Source organism: Pituophis catenifer, unplaced genomic scaffold (genome assembly GCF_029215685.1).
Source record: "Pituophis catenifer annectens isolate HBS135680 unplaced genomic scaffold, rPitCat1.0.hap2 SCAF_9, whole genome shotgun sequence".
NCBI classification, from domain to species: domain Eukaryota; kingdom Metazoa; phylum Chordata; class Lepidosauria; order Squamata; family Colubridae; genus Pituophis; species Pituophis catenifer.
Genome location: NW_027256889.1, coordinates 18,217,959 through 18,233,211, shown reverse-complemented (window position 1 = coordinate 18,233,211; position 15,253 = coordinate 18,217,959). Strand labels below are relative to the sequence as shown.

At 45.5% G+C, this 15,253-nt stretch overlaps 1 protein-coding gene across 2 annotated transcripts in view; it reads left to right on the top strand.

Annotated features, from left to right (window-relative positions):
- MAN1C1 (mannosidase alpha class 1C member 1) overlaps positions 1-15,253 on the top strand; it is a 118,245-nt gene that overhangs the window by 85,262 nt on the left and 17,730 nt on the right. For both annotated transcript variants that reach the window (XM_070949926.1, XM_070949925.1), the window contains exons 5-6: positions 9,388-9,511; positions 14,476-14,569. In XM_070949926.1, coding sequence (XP_070806027.1) covers positions 9,388-9,511; positions 14,476-14,569 — 218 coding nt within the window. The remainder of the gene's footprint in view (positions 1-9,387; positions 9,512-14,475; positions 14,570-15,253) is intronic.

Below are 15,253 nucleotides of genomic sequence, written 5' to 3'. Positions count from 1 at the left end.
TGGTGGGTTCCTCCTGGTTTGGTCCGGTTCGGCCGAGCCGGTAGTGGTGACGATATGACGTCACCGAACCGGTTTCCCCCCCCCACCCCCCCACGTTATTCTTACCTTTTATTTGGCCCCACCCCCAATCTATTGCTGCCTCCTGAGTCCCAGCTGATGACTAGAGGGAAAAAAACTGTTTAAACTCTTGCCGCGGGGCTTCAAAGGGCCGTCCTACAGCTGATCAATGTTAAAAGCAAACAAAGGAGTCGGGTCGTAAGTGCAAGGACTGGTCGTAAATGCGAGGACCTTCCAGAAATGACTCTGACCAGCTAGCCACGCCCACCTAGTCACATGACCTCCAAGCCACACCCACAAAATAAGCCACGCCCACAGAAACGGTAGTAAAAAAAATTAGAATCCACCCCTGGGTCGTAAGTATGAAAAACAGCCATAAGTCACTTTTTTCAGTACCATTATAACTTTGAATGGTCACTTAATGAATTGTTATAAGTCGAGGACTGTCTGTCATGTTTTCAACAAGAGCCAAGTCAATGCTGTCAGGAAGCAAATATGGATAGCAGTGGTGGATTCTATTTACCTTTACTACCGGTTCGCAATGGGATCGCTTCTGCACATGCGCAGATCACTGATGACAACATCCGGGGCGGTGGGCGGGGCCTCCCACCAGGTTTACTACCAGTTCTTGCGAACTGATCTGAACCAGGGGCAACCCACCACTGATGGACAGCTTTCAGTTGGTCCCACAACCTGGCACTTTCTACTTTATGGAGGCTGTGATTTCTGGGTGTTTTAGGCTCCCAGTGATTTATTAACCCAGCCTAATTTGGAGAATTTTCCTGTAACTCTTGCCGTGGGGTTTTCATTGCCTTAAATCAATATTTCTCAATCTTGGTGTCTTTAAGGTAGGTGGACTTCAGCTCCCAGAATGTCCCAGCCATCTGGGGAATTCTGGGAGTTGAAGTCCACCTCTCTTAAAGTTACCAAGTTTGAGAAACATTGATCCAAGGCAAGGCTAGGTGGGGAATTCTGGGAGTTGAAGTCAACATATAAGTCTCCAAGGTTGAGAAACACTATCTTGGAGCATGAAGTTGAACTTCTCCCCAAACAAAGCTCTTTTCTGTTCACAGGGCAGAGTTTCCTCCCAAGCTAACTGTGTTCCCAGGTGTTACAGAAACCAGAAGGACTCAGACCAGGGCTCTGCAACCTTAAACACTGAAAGAGCCATTTAGACCTGTTTCCCACAGAAAAGAAAACACCGGGAGCCACAAAAACCTTACTGTGCCTGACTATTTCTTAAGCGGCCACAAAACTAGCAAATGTAGTTGAATTAAACGTTCTGTTTTCTTCTGAAACTTTCCTTTTCTTGGATTTATCCATGGTTGGCCTACCGGGGGTTGAAAAGTTCAATAAATTGCGTGCCGGCAGGTGTCGCACATTGGCGGTTGTGACACATATTTTGAGTGACAGGGAGCTGCAGCAGAAGGGTGAAAGAGCCACATGCGGCTCCAGAGCCGCAGGTTGCTGACCCCTGACTCAGACCAATCTTCCCCTGGTTACTTGAACTGACACTTTTCAGATCTAGCTCCTTTCATCCCAAATTGACTACAGCTACTCTGGCTGATAATTGGAACTCGAAACCAATATAACGGAAACTGCCAGGCTGGAGAAAGATTGGCCTGAACTGAAACCAAAGTTGCCATAGTTGACTAATTTCTGAATTTCCCTCTGAGGTGGATTGAAAAGCATTTTCTGCTTCAACGTGCTTGTTCTCTGCAGTCATAACCCCTCTCCACGCCTTTGTTTTTGTAATCACAAGTCCCTGGCTGTTCTCTTGGTTTCATCTTACTCATGACGTCTCTGTGTTGGTTGGGTGGTAGGAATTCGAAAGACCCTTGCCTGAGGTTTTGGGGTGCCCTCAGCTGACAGAAAGAAGTGAATGAAAAGCAGGGGTGAAATGATCCCGGTTCGGACCGCATTGCCCGATCCGGTAGCGATGGCGGCAGGTGGTTCGGAGAATCGGTAGCAAAAATCCCTGCCCCCCCCATGCCCATGTTTTACTTTTAAAAACATTTTTTCTACAACCTCTTGAGGTTTAACTTTTAAAAGTTAAAACTTTTAAAAGTTTTAAAAGTTTTAACTTTTAGAAGTTTTTAACTTTTAAAAGTTAAAAAAAAAAGTTGGCCACACCCACGCAGTCACATTACCCCCAGCACCAAGCCACACCCACAGAACCGGTAGTAACAAATTTTACATTTCACCACTGATTAAAAGGAACTGGTGAACCCCAGTCCTGAATTTTTGGCCATCTTTTCATCCCGCTGCATTTCTGTAACCTCTCTGATCTGACTTTACAATTTTTACAACGTTGAATTTAGTTCAGCGTATTCCTCTAAACAAGACCTAATTTTTGCTCTTTGAATTGTCAGCCTGAATCGTAGAGTAATGAATCTTTGGCCTTGGATGTCCTTCTTGGCGAGCGTTCTTAGGGCAGTTAGGATATCATTCCAGACCAGTTCTCAGACTCAGCAACTGGCTAGGGAACCCTGGGAATTAAAGTCCACATATTTTAAAACTGAAGTTAAGATTCGTTGCTCTAGACCAGAGCTCCCCAACCCCCAGTCCACGGACCAGTACTGGTCCATGGCCTGCCAGGAACTGATCCGCCGAACAAGCAAAGCCCCATCCATGTACATGCAGAACCATGAAACCATGCCCCCACCCGGTCCACAGAAATACTGCTCTCCACGGAACCGGTCCATGGCATCCAAAAGGTTGGGGGCCACTGCTCTAGTCTTCCAAGTTGTTCAATAATTTGGCCGAACATGGTCCTTCCCTCCTACCTACCTACCTTCCTTCCATCTCTTTCCCTCCCATCTCTTTCCTTCCTTCCTTCCCATCTCTTTCCTTCCCTCCCTCCCTCCCTCCCATCTCTTTCCCTCCCTTCCTTCCTTCCTCCCTCCCATCTCTTCCCCTCCCTCTCCCCATCTCTTTCCTTCCCTCCCTCCCTCCCATCTCTTTCCTTTCCTCCCTTCCTTTCTCCCTCCCTCCCATCTCTTTCCTTCCCTCCCTCCCTTCCTTCCTCCCTCCCTCCCATCTCTTCCCCTCCCTCTCCCCATCTCTTTCCTTCCCTCCCTCCCTCCCATCTCTTTCCTTCCTTCCTTCCCTCCCTCCCATCTCTTTCCCTCCCTCTCTCCCCATCTCCTTCCCTCCCTCCCTCCCATCTCTTTCCTTTCCTTTCCTCCCTCCCTTCCTTCCTCCCTCCCTCCCATCTCTTTCCCTCCCTCTCACCCATCTCCTTCCCTCCCTCCCATCTCTTTCCTTTCCTCCCTCCCTCCCTTCCTTCCTCCCTCCCTCCCATCTCTTTCCCTCCCTCTCCCCCATCTCTTTCCTTCTCTCTCTCCCTCCCATCTCTTTCCTTCCTTCCTTCCCTCCCTCCTGTCTCTTTCCCTCCCTCTCTCCCCATCTCCTTCCCTCCCTCCCCCCCATCTCTTTCCCACCCTCTCTCCCATCTATTTTCTTTTTTTTTCTTTTCTTTTCTTTTTTTTCTTTTCTTTTCTTCCTTCCTTCCTTCTATCCATCCATCCATCCATCCTTCCTTCCTTCCCCTGAGACAAAGAGCTGCAGGTTGCTCACCACTGAACCCTACATCCCCAAACCAGGGAACTTGGCTAGCATTGAAATACTTGGAGGCCTCCAAAAGAACAACATGCCTTCATTAGAAAGTGCAGAAGCTGTGTGAATAGTAAAGACTCGTGCAGGGGCTCCTAATCCAGAGGGACATAAGGGGGATATTCAGCAAAATGTGGGGACTTTGAGGATCAAAAGTCTGGCTGGGAAGGGGATCGCCACAGGTTGTCCAGCTACATATAAACAGGCCAAGAAGAATCTCTTTTTCTCCCTTTTTCAGTTTTCTATAATTTAGAAGAATAACTTGGATCTCTTCCTGGAGGCAAACCAAACGAGATTTATGACACAAGAAATTTCTTATGATTTCGGCCTATTAATCTTGTTTTGCTGAGTAGTACTGGAAATGTATTGCTAAGCAACCACCATTTTAAGTAACTAAAATGACATAAATTTTTAAGAAATGATACCAAGGCGTTGAGGTTAGCATTTGTATGTATAACTTTTAAGTTATACATATTTTTCGAGGGTGGAGAATAATTCTCTAGGAAGCCAAGTCAAGGACTTGCGTTTGCCTTCCTGCTTAAAGTCGAGGTTAGATCCACGAGGGGAGGCCAGTGGAGAGAAGAAATCGGTTGGAGAACACCAAAAGGAAGAAAAGCCATTTTAAATGTAGCCCTCCATCCTCATTCATTTGAAAATGAACAGCCTGGTTTGCTCCGAGAATGATCTATGTTAAAGTTAACCCGCGAGAAACACTTACTTGGTATCATGGCTCTGGGTGGTGAACCTACCAATGAATGTGACGATCAGAGTATCCAGGTAAGGAAGAAACACCTACTGGAGATAAAAGATGGATTGTCAGCATCCCTTAGGACAGAGGTCTCCAAACTTGGCAACTTTAGGATTTGTGGACCTCAATTCCCAGCATTCCCCAGCCTGTTGAAAACCAGAATAGAGTAGGATAGGATAGGATAGGATAGGATAGGATAGGATAGGATAGGATAGGATAGAATAGAATAGAATAGAATAGAATAGAATAGAATAGAATAGAATAGAATAGAATAGAATAGAATAGAATAACAGAGTTGGAAGGGACCTTGGAGGTCTTCTAGTCCAACCCCCTACCTAGACAGGAAATCCTACTGTCCAAGTAAGTCAGAAAAAGGGTTCTCAGCCTGTTCTCTTTGACTAACGTCTAAATGTTTGGTTTGAAGGTGTGGTCGGAGATCACATTTGTTTCCATCTCCAGTTGTGAGAATCTCACTTTTGCAGAGTGGGCTCCGTTGTTAGGCAGTACCGAGGGCATTAACTGGCCTTCCTCTGGCCCCGAACATCCATGTTTTAGTAATTTACTTAGGCCTTATGATAATCTGTTTTGGGATGCACAAAAAAAGGCAAAGAGTCATTTGGAGCTGGGCAGCCCCAAAATCAGATCAAATCAAATCAATAAACTTCTACTGTTGGCTCAGAGCATTCTGTCTTTTATGCTGCAGTCTTGAATGGTACCCTTCAGTTTGTGGCACATGGCAGCCACAATGTCTGATCTCTTTATGGGTTCTAAGAGAAGCCCTGCTGGGTTTAACTAAAGCAGGGGTCTCTAACCTTGGCAACTTTAAGACTGGTGGACTTCAACTCCCTGGGAGTTGAAGTCCACCAGTCTTAAAGTTGCCAAGGTTGGAGACCCCTGACCTAGGTGACTTTGAGCCTGCCACTTTTTTTCAATGTGATGGAATGTAGTGGACCGAATCCCCAGAAGGGAGGGGCTGCATTCCAGAGGAGCAAGAGACAATTCAATCCAGATAGTCTGTGTAAGAGAAAGAGGGTGAGGACGGCCCCTCCCTAATAGTTCCCATAGTATAAGTTTAATGTAGGCAGAAGGCTGCTTCAGTTTGACAAGGTTGATGTCCGGTCCCAAAATCCAGAAAGGCACAAAGATGATTCAAACAGATTCTTTTTATTTATTTTTTTCACATCTATAGGCAAGAATCTTGCAAAACATTCTTATTATCTGGAACTACAGGTAGTCCTCGACGTACGACCACAATTGAGCCCCAGATTTCTGTTGTTGAGTGAGACGTTTGTTTAGTGAATTGTGCCCCGTTTTGCGACCTTTCTTGCCTCGTTTGTTAAGTGAATCCCTGCAGTTGGTAACCCGGTTGTTACGTGAATCTAGCTTCCCCGTTGAATTTGCTTGCCAAAAGGTCGCAAAAGAGGATCACGTGATCTTAAGACAGAGCAACGCTCATAAATATGAACCAGCTGCCAAACATCTGAATTTTGATCACATGTTCATGGGGATGCTGGAAAGGTCCTAAGTGTGAAAAATGGTCATAAGTCACTTTTTTTTAGTGCCATTGTAATTTTGAATGGTCATTAAACGAACTGCTGTAAGTCGAGGACTAACCACCCTATATACTTTGATAACTATTGGTTCTCTTAACTGCCACATGTGACCGACCCATTTTATTGCCATCATATCTTACTACTGTAATGGGCAGGCTCAGTGGTGGGTTTCAAAAAATTTCTGTGGGCGTGGCTTGGGCGTGGCAGGGGAAGGATACTGTAAAATCTCCATTCCCACCCCACTCCAGGGGAAGGATACTGCAAAATCCCCATTTCCTCCCGATCAGCTGGGACTCGGGAAGCAGAGAATAGATGGGGGTGTGGCCAGTCGGAATTTTTACTACTGGTTCTCCGAACTACTCAAAATTTCCGCTACCGGTTCTCCAGAACTGGTCAGAGCCTGCTGAAACCCATCTCTGGACAGGCTCCATTACAGTCATAACTTCTTGTGGCCCGTCAGTGGCCTGTGCAGCTAGTAGCTGATTCCGATAGTGAGGAGGCTGGTGTGGTGATGCGCCAGCAGCCTGTGCAGCAGGCACTCGAGTCGGACAATGAGGAGGCTGGAGAAGATGTGGTGCCAGAGGCGGGGATTCAGCCAGGGCCTTCAGAAGCTCCCATAAGTGAAGAGGAAGAAGAGGAGGAGCCTTTTCTCAATGCAAGGGCGCACAGAGCTGCCAAAAGGCAGGAGTGGCTCCTCAGGAGGTCTCCTCGAGAGTAAGGCTTGGGGCTAATTGGCCACTCCCTTAGCCTATTTAAGGAAGGACAACGACTGAGGCAATTTGCAGGGAACAACTTCATTCACTCTCCTTCCTGTCTTGATCTTAGTTCTCTGCAAATTGCTTTTGGGTTTTCTGCCAACCATAGTAAGATTATGATTATTTATTCTTTGGATTCTTGTAGGCTGTTAAGAAAGTTAATTAACAGCTTTTGTTTGAAAAAGACTGATTTAATTTAGTAAACTAAGGTTTGTACAGACTTTGTGTGTGCTGCGTTCTTTGGGGCCCGTAGCTGGGGCAGAACATAACTTGAGGACTACTTGCAGAAACATAATTCTCCTGGATCGGTCCAAAGTCTAGCATTTTGTCTCCAGCCAGGTTCTTAGGACAACGTTGAAGGAGGAGTGAAGGCAGCAAGCTATTTGTCCCCCAATAGCTGATCTTGAGGTTGCCTCAACAGCATCCTCAGAGCTGTTGGCAGACCGACTCAATTTTTATTTTTATCTTCTCTCCAAACCATTTGATTTTTAACTCCCTGAGACAGGCTAGGTTTAAGGGAGATCTGTGGTGGATTTACCCCACAATCCCTTGAGTCGTGGAGATAGATGGGATTCACCTAAAAGTATTAAAACTGCGCCCAAAAACCCATCTTATTTCCCCAAGTCCCAGTCAAAGGAAGAACCGTGGCTTTTCAACGCTGCAAGTTTTTATTTTTAAAAAAGTTTGAAGTGTTTGTCCTCCGGAGTCCATTGCACAAACCTCTTAGCGCCATCTGCTGCCTCCCTGTTAATTCCTCCCTTCAGATAATCATAGCCGTGATAATTGTCTTTGGGAAAAAGAAGCCTTAACCGCAATCTGCCTCCCATGCTAATCAAGAGTTATTAGGATCAGGTCTTCCTGTTTTTGAAACGGCAGTCGTTGAACTTCTCTCAAGCCGACAATTACGAAGGCTATTTTCAACCCAAATCCTAAAAATATAGGCTGCTCCGCAGAGGTTGAGATGATCTTAATAGACTGTAATCAAGATGGTTGTGTTGGCTGATTGGAGAAGATGAGTAAGGAAGCAAAGTCCGGGAAAGTTCCTAAGATTGCTATGCTTTATCTTAACTCTCTGTAAATTTCCTGCAATTTTACCACTTGGCAAAACCAGAATGTTCATTGCATTTCTCGGGGGTCTCTTAGATCTAAAGCTCTGGATCTGAGGTCTCCAACCTTGGCAACTTTAAGAACTAAAGTCTTAAAGTTGCCAAGGTTGGAGACCCCTGCTCTAGATGTTTGCTTTTGACCACAAATTGTCTCTCCTGCCTCTTCCATAGGCTAAGCTTACCTCCTGAGTATTTACGTCTTTTAAAAGCACAGTCATGCATGTCAAAATGCACACTGTATTCAAAGCTGCGCTTCATTTGGCTTACCAGACTTAATATCCTATGGGTATCTACCAGGGGTGAAATCCAGCAGGTTCTGACAGGTTATGGAGAACCGGTAGCGGAAATTTTGAGCAGTTCGGAGAACCGGTAGCGGAAATTTTGAGTGGTTTGGAGAACCGGCAAATACCACTTCTGGCTGGCCCCAGAGTGGAGGTGGGAATGGAGATTTTGCAATATCCTTCCCGCAGGAGTGGGGAGGGGAATGGAGATTTTGCAGTATCCTTCCCCTGCCACGCCCACCAAGCCACACCACACCCACCAAGCCATGCCCACAGAACCGGTAGTAAAAAAAATTTGGATTTCACCACTGGTATTTACGCTACATTTAAATACATCATGTTGCAAACAAACGCAGAGGAATAACAGCAGTGTTCAAAAGAAAAAGTACGGCATATGTGACTTTTTATATCTTTGCCTGCTAAGTACTGCAGATCCATGTATATCAGCTCCTGGGCTGTCTGTTTGTTTTCTCTGTAGCCAGAACAAATGCCTTTCCGGCACGTGTGACATCATCTCAAACACCAAAAATTATACAGTATTATTCTGAACTAAGTTGCTGGAAATAAGGAGACGGATGTAAGTGGCATCTGGAAAGATTTGGGCTTTAAACGCGTTAGGTTCAAGGGGCCTTTTCCAGTACAGATGTCCATGATCAGATTTCTGACCAATTTTGGCCTGGTGGCTCAGCAGACTGATAGCATTGTAATTAACACCAGCTGTCTGCGATTACTGTAAGTTCGAATCTCACCAGGCTCAAGGTTGACTCAGCCTTCCATCCTTTCTAAGGTAGGTAAATTGAGGACCCAGTTTGTGGGGGCAATAAACTGACTTTGTATAAATATACAAAAGTATGAAGGCTATTGCTTAACGCATTGTAAGCTGCCCTGAGTCTCCAGAGAAGGGCGGCATATAAATCAATTTTTTTAAAAAAAAAATTTAGCCCAGTGTTTTTCAAGAACATGGAGAGGAAAGCTGAGGTATACAATAACAGCTAATGAGTAAATCACTTTAAGATACATGGACTTCAGTTCCCAGAATTCCATTCATGCTGGCTAGGGAAATCTGGGAAGCTTGAATGAAGTCCAAACACCTTTAATGTTTCCACCGTTGGGAAACCCTAAAATAAACACACAATGTTGTACAGACTAAGCCCTGCAAAGAATAGGTCACCCAGAGCTGGATCAAGCTTGTGCAGTAAAGCGAAACTGCCTGGGATTCTCACTTCTTTGTATGCTTAGCTTTATTTTTTTTCCTTTTTCTGTTTCCCCCAGTGGCATGAGCTGGAGCTGGGGATGGGCATCAGCGGGAAGCAGCATTTTAGCTGAATTCGGGAGCCTCCACTTAGAGTTTATGCACCTTTCAGAACTGTCTGGAAATTCCATATATGCTGAAAAAGTAAGTATGCCCTTTCTTCCTTCCTTCCTTCCTTCCTTCCTTCCTTCCTTCCTTCCTTCCTTCCTTCCTTCCTTCCTTCCCTTCCTTCCTTCCTTCTTTCTTTCCTTTCTTCCTTCCTTCTTTCCTTCCTCTCTTCCTTCCTTCCTTCTTTCCTTCTTCCTTCCTTCCTTCCTCTTTTTCTTTCTCTCTCTTATCAATTGGGCATGAAGTGATTCCTCTCCCTCTTTCAACCTGCTACCACGTCGTCTCCCCTCACAAACACGGTCACCTTGCCACCCAAAACAGCCTCTAATGAAATTCGCTTTGTGTCTGTAACAAGGGCCCAGATTTGAGAAATAGGAATCTCACACCTCCACCTTAATCCCAGCCATAATCATTTTGGCAGTTCCGAATCAAGCGTGTCACTTCTGCTTGTGGCTGTGGCAGAGAACCTGTAAGAGGTTAGGGGGCAACTGCTATTAAATCAGGAGCTGAAGCTCGGGGTCTCTTTCGGGCCAAGCATGTTGGCTAACTCCATCCAGTTGTACTGAGACACCGTCTGTCTGCCGGCAAAATTGCTGCTATCCAATATAAGAAAGATCACTGTAGATCAGTGAAGTCTTTAGAACAATGTTTCTCAACCGTAGCAGCTAGCATGGATGGATTTCGAACCCCACAATTCCCCAGTTCTGCTGGCTAGGGAATTCTGGGAGTTGACATCCAGCCATCTTAAAAGTTGCCAACACTGAGAAGCACTGCTTTAGAACAGGGGTTGCCAACCTTTCAGACCTCAGGGACCACTAAATTCATAATTTTAAATCCCGCAGACCACTAATAAGAATTTTTAAAAAAGATAAATAGTATCTAGTGCAATATAAAAAAATGCAAATAATTTTTCTGTGGACCACCAAAATTTTCTCACGGATCACTGGTTGGTGACTGCGGCTTTAGAATATCTCTCATTCCCTCTGATAGCTTCTTCTGTTACTTCTCTTGAGAAATTGCACAGTAATGGGACTTTTTCCAAAGTGGGTAGAGGCCTGAGTCCTTCTCCTGCTGTGAAGATTCAGAGTTTGAAGAGTGTGGGATGATTATTGCTGAGAGTTGATAGTAGCTGTGGGTACACTTTGCATCTGGCGATTACTTCATGCCCTTCCTCAGTAGATTCTTAGAATACATTTGGAGTCACATTTTGCCAGCAGTCATATAGGCTTGATCGTTTTCCCTAGGCTAGGATGCAAAAGGAAATTTGAGTGGTGGGGGGGAGAGGCATGGAGGAAAAATACTAGGGAAGCTGGGAATCAAATAGAGAAATAATAAGATATAAATGAAGCATAGAATGAGAGAAAGGGCTAGCACAGAAGACGTGCTGGAGAACAGAGGAAATATATGGGAGTTTAGATAGAAGGGAAAAGATACCAGCTGGGAAGGCAAAGTTGAAGCTGAAAACAAGGAAGAGATGCACCACAGGGATGGAGATTATGAATATGCAACTTTAATGGAAAGCCTTTGTTGAAATTAGGATTAACGCAAAGTGCCTCATCCTAACATATCCCTTAATGTAGGAGAGAGGATGATTCTTGCTCAGCGATTTTCCAAGAGGTCAGTTGAGCAGCCCACTCGCCTAAGTCCTGTCCCTCCGTCAATGCGAAAACCCGGCTTGTTAATGGATTCGCCCACCCAGAGCATGCTGTCGATTAAAGCTAAAGCTGTATGAGAGCGCGCACGACGGGTGCCGATTGTAAACAGCCATCTGGAGGGAAATGGACTTGGTGAAAAGCTTATCAGTTCATTAGCTCCCAGCTAGAGATTTGTGGACTTTCTTTTTTTCTTTAAAAAAAAAAAAATAGGGCATTGCTAATCTACATACGTGTTCAGACTTGAAATGCCAGGGTCTTCAGCGGAGAGAGCTGCACTCCTAATGTGCAGTGGGAGCCAACTTGACAATTGATAAAAGGTTCAAGGTTGACTCAGCCTTCCATCCTTCCGAGGTGGATAAAATGAGGACCCAGATTGTTGAGGGCAATATGCTATTTGGTATACTGTCTTTGGTGTAAGCCGCCCAGGGTCCTCGGAGAGTGGGCGGCATAGAAATACGAAAAATAAATAAATAAATAAATAAATAAATAAATAAATAAATAAATAAATAAATAAATAAATAAATAAACGGAGCACGCCAACACTTGATCCTTGTGAGCTTAAAAGTCAAGTTTGCAAATCTTGAGCCTGGGGCTAGGTTGCCTTCCCTCCTGTTTGCCAAATGAAGCCACAAGGTTTTAAACAGGATACAAACCCAATCTGCAGTTCTAAGCAAGGGATTCCAGACCTCGGCACTTAAAGTCACAGTTGGTGTTGTTAACACACAGTACAGTATGGTAAAGAAAAGTGACTCATTACTGAACACATCAAGTTTGCATCAGGCCTGATTAGCCGGATGTCATAACAAATACATGGCTGTAGCTTGATTAGAAACACTGCCTGTAAAATGAAGATTTCTTGAAACTGGTGAGATTGAACACAAATTAATGGCCTGCTTTTATCTTCTTTTAGCACGTGTCCTCTTAGCTGTTACGGTATCCTTTACAGAGCTGGTTTGGTCTAGTGCAGCGGTGTCAAACTCAATTTCATTGAGGGCCACGTCAGGGTTATATTTGACTTCGGGGGACCAGGGTGGGTGTGGCCAGGGTGGGCATGGCCAGCTCGACGTCACCCGTGTCGGGGGCACCTGTGGTGGCCCGAGCGCTTGCCAGTGAAAGCGGGCTCCCGAGCTCCGTTTTGGGCTGCCATGGTCTCCTGAAACCCTCTGCCAGCAAAAACAGAGCTCTAAGTACCCCACGGGCCGCATCCGTCCCCTGGACCTTGAGTTTGACACCCCTGGTCTAGTGGTTAAGGCACTACGCTGGAAAATAGGAGACTGTGAGTTCAAGCCCCACCTCGTCATGAAAACCAGCTGCGTGACTGAGCCAGTCACTCCCTCTCAGCCCAACTCACCTCACAGGGTTGTTGTTGCTATGAGGAAAATAGGAGGAGGATATATTGGATATGTTCGCCACCTTCAGTTATTTGTAAAAATCAAAAAAGGCAGGGTATAAACAGAATAAATGTAATGGCCAAAACAGCCAGCCAAAACAGCTTGTATTGCATTGCAGTTTAGCATGGGAAACTGGTCTGATGCCATTGCACCTTCTGAGGTCAGGGGTTCCTCAGCCATTAGAAGGTCCACAGCCAAGGGGAAACCGGCCAAAATGGGTTATGTGTGTTGCTCGGCAACAGAGGACATTTCAGAGTCTGCCTCTTGTCACGGTTTCTTGCAGTTCTCTCTGGCTTGGGGATCCTGTGGTGTTTTTGGCTGATGTGGAAGGGCTGCTGGAGAAGCAGCTGTTTGGGGATCTTCTGCCACAGATGGCATTCGTGAGGGTGGGCCTATCAGTGATAATAGCTAAATGAAACCTATGCGTTTCAGGATGTTACAGAAGACTGACTAAGAGGCACTGGATGCAAACAAACAAAAATGGCCTCTGCCATCACGGTCCAGCTGTGTTGAGAGCAGTGCAGTCGGCCAAGTTACAATGACTTTGTCCAGCCTCCTTTAAAACTGGCTAAATCAATGGTCATCGCCATGTCTGATGGTGTTGAGTTTGTCAAATGAATATGCAGGAAGTCTTTGATTTTTCATTTAGTGACTGTCCAAAGTTACAACGGCCCTGGAAAAAGTGACTTTTTTTTTTTTAATTTGATTTATATGCCGCCCTTCTCCGGAGACTCAGGGCGGCTTACAATGCGCTAAGCAATAGCCTTCATCCTTTTGTATATTTATACAAAGTCAGCTTATTGCCCCCACAATTGGGTCCTCAATTTACCTACCTTAGAAAGGATGGAAGGCTGAGTCAACCTTGAGCCTGGCGAGATTCGAACCTGCAGTAATTGCAGGCAGCTGGTCTTAATAACAGGGTGCTTTAGACCACTGTACTACCAAGGCTCTATTTCACTTTTTTGAAATAGTGACTGTTTTTCACACTTATGACCATCGCTGCATTCCCCATGGTCACCTGATCAAAATCCAGATGCTTAGCAACTGTTTCATTTTTATGCCGGTCCTGGGATCATGTCATCCCCTTCTGGAACCTTCTGACAAGCAAAGTCAATGGGGAAGCCAGATTCACTTAACAATCACGTTACTAACTTGACAACTTTGGTGATTCACTTAACAGCTATGGCAAGAAAGGCTGTAAAATGGGGCACAACTGACTGAACAAATGTCTCACTTAGCAACAGAAATTGGCAATCAATTGTGGTTGTAAGTCAAGGGTTATTCGTATTGCATTAAAAGCCTTTCCTTTTATCAGCCTGAAATCTCTCCATAATTAGCCCCGTACATATAACCAGGGGTGGGCTGCTAGGAATTCGCAGGAGTTCGGGAGAACCTCTAGCTAAGATTCTACACAGTTTGGAGAACTCCCAAATCCCACTCCTGCCCACCCCTCCCCTCCCAGGAGTCCCCACAGGGCCCGTTTTGGATGCAGGTAAGTGCAGGGCGCGTGCGGAGACTAGGGGAGGCTGAAAAACAGGCCTACTAGAAGTTTGGGAAGGCCAGAATCAGGCCCAGAGGGCCTCCGGAGCCTGGTGAGGCTGTTTTTGCCCTCCCAGAGACTCATGGAAAACCTCCGGAGCCCAGGGAGGACAAATATCCCCCCTGCCCGCCGTGGTGCAGGAGGTCAACTAGACCACGCCCACCATGGCCACGCCTACCCAGCAACTGAGCAGAGAACCCCTTGCTAAAATTTTTGAAGCCCACCCCTGGTCATAAGTCACTTTTTTCAGGGCCTTTGTAACTTTGAATAATCACTAAATGAAAAGTTGAGGACTCCCTATATTTGGTGGGTGGCTTCATTATTAATAAAATCAATTTATTATAAATAGCAAAGAGTTCATAATAGCTGGAGTATTTTTTTTACATTATTTTTTTTTTATATATCTCCTTGTAGGTGATGAACATTCGCAAAGTCCTGAATAGAATCGAGAAACCTCAAGGGCTTTATCCAAACTTCCTCAGTCCAGTCACAGGGAACTGGGTCCAGCGTGAGTATTCAGACTCTCTTGGCTGAGCCAAAGTGATGTTTATTAATACATGTCAGACTTCTTAGTGTGACTCCTGAATAAGGGAAAGATTTGCCACCAAATTCTATCCTTCCTCAATGCTAATTGAGACACTCCTTACGCAAACCATCCTCTCAAACCAAGCCCTTTGAACAGGTGTGAGGCAGCCATCTCTGCTGTCTTGTTTTGCCAAGTGTCTCTTAATACACAAGACCAGAGGTGGGATTCAGCCGGTTCTGTCAGGTTCGGGGAAACTGGTAGCAACTGCGCGAGGCTCCGCCCACCTGCCCGGATGTAATGTCGTCCTATTTAGTCACGTTTTCGAGGCCGGGCGCATTCACGGATGGCACGCACGCGAACAAAGAACATGCACGGAAGCCTGAACGCATGCACACATGTGGCGAACTGGTAGGGAAGGTAAGTGAATCCCACCTTTGCACAAGACCACAAAAGACCAACCAGGAGGGTAGGCGAATTTCAACACATCGATGTCCCAAAGATGCTTTTTTTCAAGCGGCAACTGGACTTTCAGGTTTTTCTTTGAAGACAGTCAACGCATCTACAATAGCCATCTCCCCATTAGGAGAGAGAGATATTCCTCCCTTTTTTTGTGGGGGGGAAGCAATTCGCTACTGCAGTTGCAAGCACGGATTAGAAATCCTATAG